The sequence below is a fragment of the Nicotiana tabacum genome, chromosome 7 (assembly GCF_000715075.1).
Source record: "Nicotiana tabacum cultivar K326 chromosome 7, ASM71507v2, whole genome shotgun sequence".
Lineage (NCBI taxonomy): Eukaryota > Viridiplantae > Streptophyta > Magnoliopsida > Solanales > Solanaceae > Nicotiana > Nicotiana tabacum.
In genome coordinates this window covers 36838170-36850037 of record NC_134086.1, presented here as the reverse complement: position 1 = coordinate 36850037, position 11868 = coordinate 36838170, and the positions used below count along the sequence as shown (strand labels likewise).

The window sequence follows — 11868 nt, the reverse complement described above, 5'->3', positions numbered from 1 at the left end:
CAAAAATGAGACCCCCCATCACTTATGATTGCACGAGGAGTGCCAAACCTTGTAAAAATGCTCTTCTTGAGAAACGCAACAACACTCCGGGCCACATTGTTGGGTAAAGCCACAGCTTCAACCCACTTTGAAACATAGTCAACCGCCATAAGAATGTATGTGTTCCCACACGAGCTAACAAACGGGCCCATAAAATCAATGCCCCATACATCAAAAATATCAACTTCAAGAATGATATTGAGAGGCATCTCATCTTTCTTCAAAATTCCACCCGCTCTTTTACATTCGTCACACCTCTTCACAAGTTCACTTGCATCTTTGTACAAAGTTGTCCAATAAAACCCACAACTAAGAACTTTTGAAGCAGTCCTCGCCCCGCCATGATGGCCAACATAGGGAGAGGAATGACAAGCCTCTAAGATACTCAATTGCTCCTCCTCTAGGACACACCTTCGGATCACACCATCCATGCAAATCTTGAACAAGTATGGCTCATCCCAATAGAAATCCAAACTATCCCGTTTAAGCTTCTTCCTTTGGTTAGAAGAGAGCTCACACGGGATTATACCAATCACAAAGAAATTAGCAACGTCCGCAAACCATGGAATACCATTCACCGACACCGAAAGGAGTTGTTCGTCGGGAAATGGATCATTGGTCTCTAGGCCATCACGAGTCCTCCCCTCCTCCTCCAAGAGGGACAAGTGGTCCGCCACTTGGTTTTCACTACCCTTCCGGTCCATAATCTCCAAATCAAACTCTTGAAGTAACAAGACCGATTGCATCAGTCTAGCTTTGGAATCCTTCTTCATCATCAAGTACCGGAGTGCGGCATGATCGATATGAACTATGACCTTGGCACCCATGAGATACGGCCGAAATTTCTCCATCACGAACACAATAGCCAAAAGCTCTTTCTCAATTACCGTATAGTTCACTTGAGCATCATTCATTGTCTTGCTCGCATAGTACATCGGATGAAACATTTTGTTTAATCTTTGACCCAAAACCTCCCCAACCGCAACATCGCTCGCATCACACATGAGCTCAAAAGGCAAGCTCCAACTGGGTACAGTAATAATAGGAGTGGTGTTCAACTTGTGCTTGAGAAGTTCAAAGGCTTGCATACATCTTTCATCGAACACGAACTTGGCATGTTTTTCCAATAACTTGCATAAGGGATTCACTACCTTTGAAAAGTCTTTGATAAATCTTTGGTAGAACCCCGCATGCCTAAGAAAACTTCTAACTCCCTTGACAGAGGTAGGGGAAGGAGCCTTGAAATCACATCAATTTTTGCTTTGTCCACCTCTATACCATGCTTTGAAATTTCATGCCCAAGAACTATGCCCTCTTCCACCATGAAGTGGCATTTCTCCCAATTAAGAACAAGATTGGTTTCTTCACAACGGGCCAACACTCTATCAAGATTTTTCAAACATTCCTCAAATGAATCACCCACAACACTAAAGTCATCCATGAAGGCCTCCACAATATCTTCCACCATATCGGTAAAAATGACCATCATACACGCTGAAATGTAGCCGGTGCATTACACAACCCAAAAGGCATCCGAGAAAAGGCAAAGGTGTCATATGGACAAGTGAATGTGGTCTTCTCTTGATCTTTCGGAGCAATCAAGATTTGGTTGTATCCGGAATACCCATCCAAGAAATAGAAGAAGGCACGCCCAGCAAGTCGATCTAACATCTGATCAAGAAAAGGCAATGGAAAGTGATACTTGCGGGTCACTTTATTCAACTTGCGGTAGTCCATGCATACCCTCCAACCGGTGACGGTCCTGGCAGGAATCAACTCATTTTGCGAATTTGCAACCACGATCATGCCACCCTTCTTCGGCACACATTGCATCGGTGAAGTCCAAGAGCTATTAGAGATGGGGTACACAACCCCGGCATCTAACCACTTGATCACCTCCTTTTTCACAACTTCTTGCATTACCTCGTTCAACCTCCTTTAATGTTCCAATGAGGGCTTTGCATCATCTTCCAGAATAATCTTGTGCATACAAAATGCGGGGCTTATTCCCCGAATATCAGCTAAGGTCCATCCAATTGCCTTCTTTCGCTTTTGAAGCACTGCCAATGTGGCATCAACCTGCATGTTAGTAAGACAAGAAGAAAGAATAACTAGCAAAGTTGAACTAGGGCCTAAGAACTCATACTTGAGAGGTATGGAGGCAACGACCTCAACTCCAACACCGGAGGTTCCTCAATTGAAAGTTTTGTTGGTGGAGTCCTCCTATTCTCAAGATCCAAAGAGGGTTTCCTAGGCTCATAAGAGTAAGAGCCCATTCCATGTAAAGCATTCACGCACTCCACTTGGCCTTCATCCTCATTTACATCAAGATTCAATAACACGGCCTCTAGAGGGTCTTCCAAATTGATCATTGCACTGGTATCATCAACTATCACTGTTGTGACAAGGTCCACAAAAGAGCACACCTAACAACTGTTGGGCTGCTTCATTGACTTGCACACATAAAAGACCACTTTCTCATCACCCACCCGGAAGGTGAGTTCCCCTACTTCCACATCAACTAAGGCCTTCCCAATAGCAAGGGAAGATTTGCCTAATATGATTGGAACTTCATAATCTACCTCACAGTCCAAGATCACAAAATCAGCTGGCAAGATAAATTTGTCCACCCGAACAAGAACATCATCAATAATACCCAATGGCCTCTTCATAGTTCTATCCGCCATTTGCAATCTCATGAAAGTCGGCCTCGGTTGCCCAATACCCAAAGTCTTGAAAACTGAGTAGGGCATCAAGTTGATACTTGCCCCTAAATCACATAGAGCTTTTGCAAAGTCCGCACTCCCAATGGTGCAAGGAATGGTGAAAGTACCGAGATCTTCAAGCTTCGGGGCCACTGAGTGCACTATTGCACTAACTTGGTGGGTCATCTTGATAGTTTCACAATCCATGGATCTTTTCTTTGTCACCAAGTCCTTCATGAATTTAGCATAGCCCGGCATTTGTTCTAGAGCCTCCACCAAAGGCACATTAATGGATAATTTCTTCATCATGTCAATAAACTTTTTAAACTGATTCTCATTTTTCTGCTTCGCGAGCCTTTGAGGATAAGGTGGAGGTGGCCTTGGCAAAGGAGCCTTGGCTTTAGGCATAACCATTTCCGGCATGTCTATTACGTGTTCCCTAGACGGGTTCACATCATTCTGAGTTTCCACCTTGGTATCTTGGAATATCAATCCTTACTTCTTCAATCACGTTCTCATCAATCACATTTTCAACCACCAAAGGAATTTCATCATCTTGCAACTCAACTTCATCACTCAAAATTGCTTTTTGCTTGGAGGCATTCACATTACCCTCTTCCACTTCTTGTAGTCACCACCATCACATGATTATTCCCACCCTTCGGGTTAACTACCGTATCACTTGGTAGTGCCCCCTTAGGGCGAGTATTCAAGGATTGTGAGATTTGGCCTAATTGAACCTCTAAGTTTCTGATTGAAGTATTGTAGGAAGCCAACTGAGCATCAGAGTCTATATTCTTTTTCATCATTTGTTCAAACAACATTTCAATTCTCCCCATTTTGTTGTTGGAAGAACTAGGACCTTGGGATGGAAATGGGGGTGGATTATTCGGTTGTTAGTACATTTGGGGCCTTTGAAAGCCTTGCCCCCGATTTCCTTGATTGCCATTATTTCAACCTCCCTGATTGTTGTTGCCATTCCAATTACCTTGGTTGTTCTGATTATTATTCTGATTGCCCCAATTGGAATTTTGGTTGTTGTTCCCCCAATTATTATTTCCTTGTTGTTGTTGATTGCCCCAATTGCCTTGGGGTCTCCATTGTTGTTAGTTGGAAGAATTGCCCCTTTGGCCTTGATAGTTGTTCACGTATTGCACCTCTTCATTCTGCCCATCATAACCATCATCTTGGAATCCACCACAATCATTGTCAAATTGATTTGAACTCTCTTGGTTTTGTTGACCTCTTTGTCTTCTTTTGTTCACTAGCATGTTGACACCCTCCATAGCATTTACTTGGCGCGGATTTTGAATCTGTTGTAACTGTGCCTTTGCTAACTGGTTCATTATTGTTGTAAACTCTGCTATAGCCTGCCCATGATCATGTAGCTCTTTGTGCAAGTGAGTGACCGTGGGGTCACACTGTGGCACATTGGCTCTACTTTGCCAAGCGGGGGACGTGTCAGCCATCTTGTCAAGAATGTCACAAGCCTCATCATACGACAGCTTCATGAAATTTCCCCAGCAAGTTGGTTCACTATGCACTGGTTTATTGTGTTAATGCCTCGGTAGAAAGTCTGTTGGATCATGCCTCAGTCATATCATTGTTGGGGCATTCCTTTACCATAGTTCTATATCGCTCCATATCTCATGTAATGGTTCGATGGGCTCCTGCTTGAAGGCTATGATCTCATTTCTCAATGCTGCCATGTGCCCCGATGAGAAAAACTTTGCAATGAACTTATATGCCAACTCATCCCAAGTTGTGATGGAATGGTTGAGAAGTCGCTCAAGCCAATCCAATGCCTTCCCTCTAAGTGAGAAAGGGAATAATCTCAACTGAAGTGCATCCTCGGACACATTCATTTGCTTGCTCCCTCAACAGGTATCCACGAAACTCTTGAGATGTTTGTAAGCATTCTGATTGGCAGCACCCTTGAAATACCCACGCTGCTCCAGCAATGTCAACATCACATTGGTAATTTGAAAATTGCCCGCCCGGATCCAGGGTGGGACAATTGCACTTGCATATCCTTGGTTGGGAAGCACTCGAGGAGCCACTCTTGGAGATGGCGGGGGAGGGTCTGGAATATTATTATTGGCCTGGTGGCCTCTCCTTTGGCCTTGAGGTACAATAGGAACCTCATCATCAACATTGTCATCTACCTCCTCCCCTAGCGAAAGATCTCCAAGAAGTGCGTTGTTTGCTGCCATTTTGTACCTAAAGTTGTGACACACACAAATTAGTAACACAGAAGGAAAGAAGAACAATACACAAAACTATTTTCCAGTTGCTTCTAAAATTTCCCTCAGATATAAATTGTTCTACATTAAGTTTGCCTGGATCCCTGTATGTATAGTTGGAATCCTATTGAGTAATGAACTGATCCACCTTCGAGCACTTCCACACATATGCTTATTAGTTTTATGCTTGCACCAGATGTGCACATCATTGAAGCAATCAGTTTTGTTGTTGATTGTGTGTGCGATACAGTGATAACATATGCCTATCATTATGTGCCTCTCTTCATATGATGTTGAAATATTGATCTGCACTTTGATATCACCTCTAAGCACCTCAACTCCTTTTGTATGTACTTTCCAATAGAATCTGCATAAAGTATATGACAGCAGAGTATTCTTCCAAAATTCTATGCTTTTGCCTACCATTAACTTTCTCCCAGTGGAATGAGTGCATTGCACTAATACCACCAACTGAGATTCCATCAAATAGTAGGGCATAGGGACAGTAACTTTTCCTGCAAAAAAGAAAACACTATTAGTAAAAAATCTCATCACCATGTCCTCCTCCAAAAGGAGTTGGGCATGGTGATCACTTGTGTAAGCTCCAGTTGTCTTCTCTTCTATACTTCTCTCCTCCATATGGATTTGAGCAACGAATGTGTTCCTAGAAATCCTTCTGCTCCAGTTGTGTGTTGTTGTATTTATTGTATGACACCATCCTTTGAGTGTATTAAGATGTTTTCCCAATATCTTCATCAATCGTTGATGACAGAAAAAGGAAGGCCATGTACCAAAAATCTGGGCAGCTTTCTCTTATATCTCCAGTGATGCAAATTCCTTATTAGATCAGATGTTCGAGACATAAAATTCCAAACCCAAACTGCCTTCCATAGACCACTGGAGACTCTCCATGCATTCCTTCTTGTGCTCACCACTGACCTCACTACATGGGAATGAGCACATAGTGCTAATACCACCCATAGAAGTTCAGTCAGTTGGTGAGACATGTTTACAGTACTGATCCCTGCAAAAAAGAACACGATGTTAGTAAAAAAATAGTGCATTTTGATCTCTTCCCTGCAGATTTGATCACAGTATTCCCATTGATCTCCTTCTTTCCCTTTGACATCCATTTGATTCTCCGCTAATTCTTGGCAACCTTCACCCTCAAATAAGGATATTGCAGTTTATCTAAGTTCACAATCCTTCTAGCTAGTGAGTCAAGTTGTGCAAAGCCATGAGCCTCGATATCTCCATTATCCAAAGCATGATTAGCCAAGTGATCTGCTAGACTATTGTCTTCCCTCAGAATATGTGAAATTCGAATATTGCATTCCTCCATCAGCATTTTAATTGAAAACTTTGTGTGTGTGTGTGTGTGTATTGTGTGTGTGTGTGTTTGAATTGTGCTTAAGGTAGTTTGGCAGAGAAGAGACTTATATAGCAGCTATAGAACTTGAAAACTTTAAGGTGAAGCTTTTTGAAGATTAGGTTCAGAGGCAAATGACTCTTTGTTGTATGTTGGTTAGGCAGAACTTATTACATGCAGCACTCTTTCGAACTGAATATTCGAAGCTAAATGTATTTGTCAATTAGCTACATTAAACAATAGATACACAATTAACACCGCAAGAATTCATATCTTTCTAATCTATTTGTGTCAATCAGTTCTCTTCCTTTGTTAACTTATATTGTGTTTGGTTTTCAGAATCTGAAAAATATTTGAATAGTCATGAATCAAGAAGGGTGCTCAAGCAAAAATAAGAAAATATCCAACCGCATTCCAGCTGGATCACTTGCATCTTTGCGAAATCAAAGGGTTTCGTCGTTGACAACACAAAGAACCTTCCAAGCTACAAGGTCTAATACAAATGAAGAACGACAATCAGAAGGTGGATTACCTTCATCTTTGCGAAACCAAAAGGTTTCGTCGTTGACTACAAAAACAGTCTTGAAAGTTATAAGGTCAAATGCAAATGAAGAACAACAATCCGAAGGTGGATCTCAATTGCAAGAACAAGTGCAACAAGTGCCACAGAATTGCACCTCTTCAGCAACACAAGGAGTACATGAACAAGTGCAACAAAAGAATATGGATTCCATCACTCCTGCGTCACAGGGAGTATATGAACGATCTAATGATTCTACCAATCATGAAGCAATTGAATAATTTGAGGAACAAGACAAATATATATAAATTTTAATCATAAACTTAACTAAATATAGTGATTAATGATTATCTTTGTTTTGTACTATTGCAGGCCCCTCCTTGCCAAAAAGAAAAAGAGGTCGTACTCAAATGCCAAGTGCTCATGTTAGAAATGAGCGTAAAATAATCACTCTAAATGAGTTTAATTAATCTGTTGGTCCTACTAAAGAGGTTGTAAAAGAGTTGGGTAGCTTCCTCGGCACATTGGCAAGGAGTGAGACTTTTTGTCCTCTTAATGTATTTAATTGGAGAAAACTAGACACAAAAGATGATATGTGGAAATATATCAAGGTATGAAGTTGCCAATGTCCAATAAACATGATGATATTTCTTATTTCTTACACTAACCAAATTGCACTAAATTTGTAGAAAAAATATGACATTCCTGATGGGGCGAAAAAATGGATTTTTGAATCAGTTGGTAGTGTTTGGAGAAAGTATAAGAGTCAATTGAAGACAACTCACTTTACAGCCTATGAGAATGATGAGCTTCAAATGGAGAATAGGCTAGTAGATGTTCCGGAATCTCACTTTAAGGATCTTCTTAACTATTGGAACTCCGATCCTCACAAGGTAATTACATCCAGAATCTCTTGTCTAGTCTTCAGTGAGTGAACCATAACAGCACTGTTATTATGAGTACATACTGGAAACATTTTGAGTGGACTATTATCTAATGAGGGGGAAATGTAAGATGATGTTGCAGTATGCATCTTCTTTTCTTGATCTGTTATTCTGCAATTACATATTTTGTTGGAGTTGGTTTGTCAGTTGGAAAGAAATTCAATCGAAGCTTGATTGGTTTGTGCTAGGAAGAAATATTTGCAACTCAAGATCATGGTAGAAGAAGCTCTCTCCCAGTAGTATACATTTGTGCCCTGCTCGTGTTCTCAATCGATTCATGAGAACTCCAAACACTTCTTGAAAAACCTGTTATGGCCAAATGTAGGAACTGAGCGAGGCCAAATCATGTAGAAAACATTCCAAATAGGTTGTTATACTCTGTTTAGGAAGAAAACCTAGAATTCTAAGAAACTCTTGACAATAATCATAATAATGTCCTTGTTTCATGCCTCTGTTTCAAGAGTACTTGAGGAATTAAAGTTCTAATTCTGCAAATATTACTATCTGTCACACAGTAATATAGCATCACAGTTGTCATATCTTTTCACATGTTTCAGTATCTAATGTGCAAGTCTAATATGTCTATTTAGTCCAATGTTTAATCAATAAGTGTAATATTCTATAATTAGATAACTAATCTCCCCTTAACATTCATTTAAGTGCATGGTATTGGGATGAATATATCTAAGCTATTCAGATGTATTCACTTCAACAGCTACTACCAAGTCCTTTAATCAAAGAAGTTATAGAGATGAATTTGTAACTACCTGACTTTCAACCTTTTTTTCTAAAGAAGTGACAGCACTTAATCAAGCAAACTTTAATACTATGAGTCTATCTTGGGTCATGATGTGGGTAATAGGCATAACTGTTGGTTGCTATTTGGTTGACTCGTTTATTTGCAGAAAATATCCGAAACCAATACAGAGAATCGAAATAAGTTGAAGTGTCCACACACTGCTGGCAGAACACCTTTTGCTCTAATTCGCGAGGTTTGATGTTTTATCTTTCTTATTTTTTTTAAAATTATGAACTTGCTAACTTTATATGGAAAGATTCTTATACTTGTTTTCATGTAACTAGGAGAAAAAGAAGGAAATCTCTAATACTTCAGATACTATATCAAGTAAGGACATCTTTGTGGCTACAAGAAAAGAAAACTTGGCCGAGTATACAAAAGCTCATATGACAATATGATTAGTAAAATTGTACGAAATTTCTAATTTAAAGTTTGTCGTGCTTATTTATTTGTTCTTAATTATTGATTCGACTTTAGTTACTTAAAACTCTTTTTTCTCGCATTTGGTTTGTTGGCTGAAATAAAGATGGCGATCATTCAATTGACGTTTTTGCATCAGTCATGGGACCTAAACATCCAGGTCGCATGAGATTGTATGGACGAGGGGTTACCAAGATTGTGTTAAAAGGGCAAAAAGGGAATCTTGGATCTTCTGATGAGAGGATGCAGCAGAAAATGGAGGAAATTGAAGAGAGGATGCAACAAAGAATACATGAAAAGTTGAACGAACAAAAGGATGCTATGGAAGAAAATATTACAATGAAATCGGACGACTTCAGCGTTTGAACCCAGATTTGCGACTTGTCCTGACATGTTAAGGTTTAGTGCACGTTCACCTGTAGAAGCTTCCTCTGCACAACAAGCTGCTATTCAACTAAACAGTCGGCCATCTGCTGGTAGTAACAATCAAGGTCAGTACGTACCAAATGTTATACATCTTCTATTTCTTCTTCTCCTCCTTCCTTGCTTGGGATTTTGCTTTGGTTCAAGGCAGGGTGGATATGGTAATATCCTTTTTTCTTCCTATAAATGTGGCTATTTCGGCTTTGCCTATTTGCTCTTAATTAAAATTCAAATTGTTAAGCTTAAAATATATACCTTAGGGCCCCTAGGACCATTTCTCCGCAAAGGTGTTGAAGTGGTGTCACAATTAGCAGATCCAGCATTTGGACATGTAAGAATTAGAGCAACATTTATTAGACTGAAGTCGCTTTTAATTATTGTCATTGCTGGTACTAAGACGAGTGGAAGGTGTCTCTAATGAATGTGTACAATTAGACGATGTTAAAGAAGCAAATGAATACATGTTTTGGTCAGAATAATTTTCATCAAAGGGAGTTGTCTAATACAGTGGTTGTTCAGTCCATTTTGTAAGTCTCGAGATCCCACTTATTTTGCTCCTCATTCTTTGGTTTTTTCCTTCGAGTTGTCAAAGCTGAAATTTCCAAGTCAACAAACATCTTAAAGGGATTAGATGTAAATGTATGGTGAAGAAAAAGAGCAAGAAGAGAGTATGCTCAAATACAGAAATAACTGTTTATTCTCTGCTTCTTTCCTTGCATCAGTCTTGAATATCTTATATCAAATTAATATTAGTGCAAGAATTGAGAATGATGGTTGTAGCTTCTTGGTCTGCTTTATTCATTTTCTATCAGTTTCTGATCTTTAATTCAGTTCAAGCTCAAAATCAATCCCGAGATAGCTGCCCCGGGGAATTCCAATGTGGGATCCTTGGAAGTGTGAGGTTTCCTTTTTCTATATCCTCACAACTTGCTTATGGATGGTACACTATTGATTGTGATGCTAAACCAAATCCAAGAATTCATTTGGAAGGAAATGTTTTCACTGCTTTGGAACAACGGTCATATGATGATAGTTTTCGACTTTTTGATCTTAGGTTTAATGATTTATTGGCAAGAAATAGTTGCAGTTCTTTCGATAAAAGTTTATCTTTTCCAAGTCCTCCTTCTATCTCGTTTAGAACCAACGAACGCAATCTTACCTTGTTCATATATAACATTAGTATGCTACAACCTTCTTTTGTAATAAACATGTGAGATCTTAAGGAAAATATTCCATCAGAGTAATTTCTTACACTGTCGTTTTTGTCGAATACACCAGACTCCCAATGGTTTCTCTTTATTTTGCTGAACAAATTCTGATCTTTGTGACTCTTATGGCTTTCTTTTGGTCTGTTTAATGTTCTTCAGCAGACTGTGAACTATACATCTGGGGACCTATAGAATAGTGTGTCTTGTGGTGACATTGAAGTTGAAAGGGTTTGAGTTGGAATTACTTTTGTTCATATCCGTAGGAGTCAAAATGGCTTGAACAAGAATCCATCCTGCAAAGATTGTCCAGATCCTTAAAATAAGTGGTACCTTTGGATCAACTACTTGAAACTCTGTATTGATACAATCATTTCGTAAACCTTTTTTTTCATGGCAATTAATAACTTTATTTATCCTCTTTTGTAGGTGGAGTAGATCAAGAAATGGATGATGAAGACGATGAAGAACTAAACCTTACTTGAGATGAATTTTGATTTGTTATAGATGAATGTTCTAGGAATCTTTTGTTGCCAACATTTTTTGAAACTTATTTACCCTCTTAAAATGTACTAAACTTATGCACTCATGGGGTAGAACATTTGCTTTATGGATATTATTTGCTTGATGGATAATTTTATATTATTACTAGTTTCATTTTATGATGTATTTAAATTTTAGTGTTATTATAATTTATTATGTGTATAAATATTTATTTATAACAGGTGCTATATTTTGGTTTTAACTGAACTGATACAATAGCCTACCAGAACTGTTGCAATATGATACAAATGGCGTTCCAGTAAACAATATAAACCATTGCAATAGGTCCCATAAACTGTTCCAAAATGATCTACAAACCGTTCCAAATACAAATATAACCGTTACGATAGCTTAACGAAACCGTTGCTATATCCAACATAACCGTAGCAATAGCTTACATAAGTATTGCTTTAAATAATATGGCAACGATTCAGAACCATTGTATAAACAATATAGTAACAGTTTTAAACCGTTCCAATTAAAAAAATAATCGTTCCAACAGAGAAAGGGAAAACCGTTGCGATAGACGTATCTATTGTCACGGCGACGCAAACTGTTGCAAGAACCGTTCCAGTAGACCTATGGGTACGCCGGCTGATGTGACGCAGTGACAGTCTGTAAACTGTTACAAAATCCCTACGACAACAGTTTGACAATC

At 39.1% G+C, this 11868-nt stretch overlaps 1 protein-coding gene across 7 annotated transcripts; it reads left to right on the top strand.

The window, feature by feature from the left end:
• The first annotated feature begins 5426 nt into the window (after positions 1 to 5426).
• LOC107830245 (uncharacterized) lies at positions 5427 to 11294 on the top strand. Of its 7 annotated transcripts, none has more exons than XM_016657754.2 (8): positions 5427 to 5584; positions 6696 to 7487; positions 7566 to 7769; positions 8726 to 8812; positions 8904 to 8946; positions 9146 to 9530; positions 10833 to 10996; positions 11097 to 11294. In XM_016657754.2, the coding sequence occupies exons 2-6, from the start codon at positions 7470 to 7472 to the stop codon at positions 9403 to 9405; spliced, it is 612 nt and encodes a 203-aa protein (XP_016513240.1). In that variant the 5' UTR covers positions 5427 to 5584; positions 6696 to 7469; the 3' UTR covers positions 9406 to 9530; positions 10833 to 10996; positions 11097 to 11294. The 7 variants fall into 7 exon arrangements, with proteins under 7 accessions (XP_016513240.1, XP_075113212.1, XP_075113213.1 ...); XM_075257111.1 differs by having other exon boundaries at positions 5441 to 6266; positions 10830 to 10996; XM_016657753.2 differs by having other exon boundaries at positions 5442 to 5985.
• The last annotated feature ends 574 nt before the right edge of the window (positions 11295 to 11868 follow it).

Excerpts from the sequence above, each read along its gene's own strand:
- LOC107830245 (XM_016657754.2), top strand. Across the intron at positions 8,813-8,903 it reads CTTTTGCTCTAATTCGCGAG|GAGAAAAAGAAGGAAATCTC; the intron begins GTTTGATGTTTT and ends TCATGTAACTAG. Across the intron at positions 8,947-9,145 it reads TACTTCAGATACTATATCAA|ATGGCGATCATTCAATTGAC; the intron begins GTAAGGACATCT and ends GCTGAAATAAAG.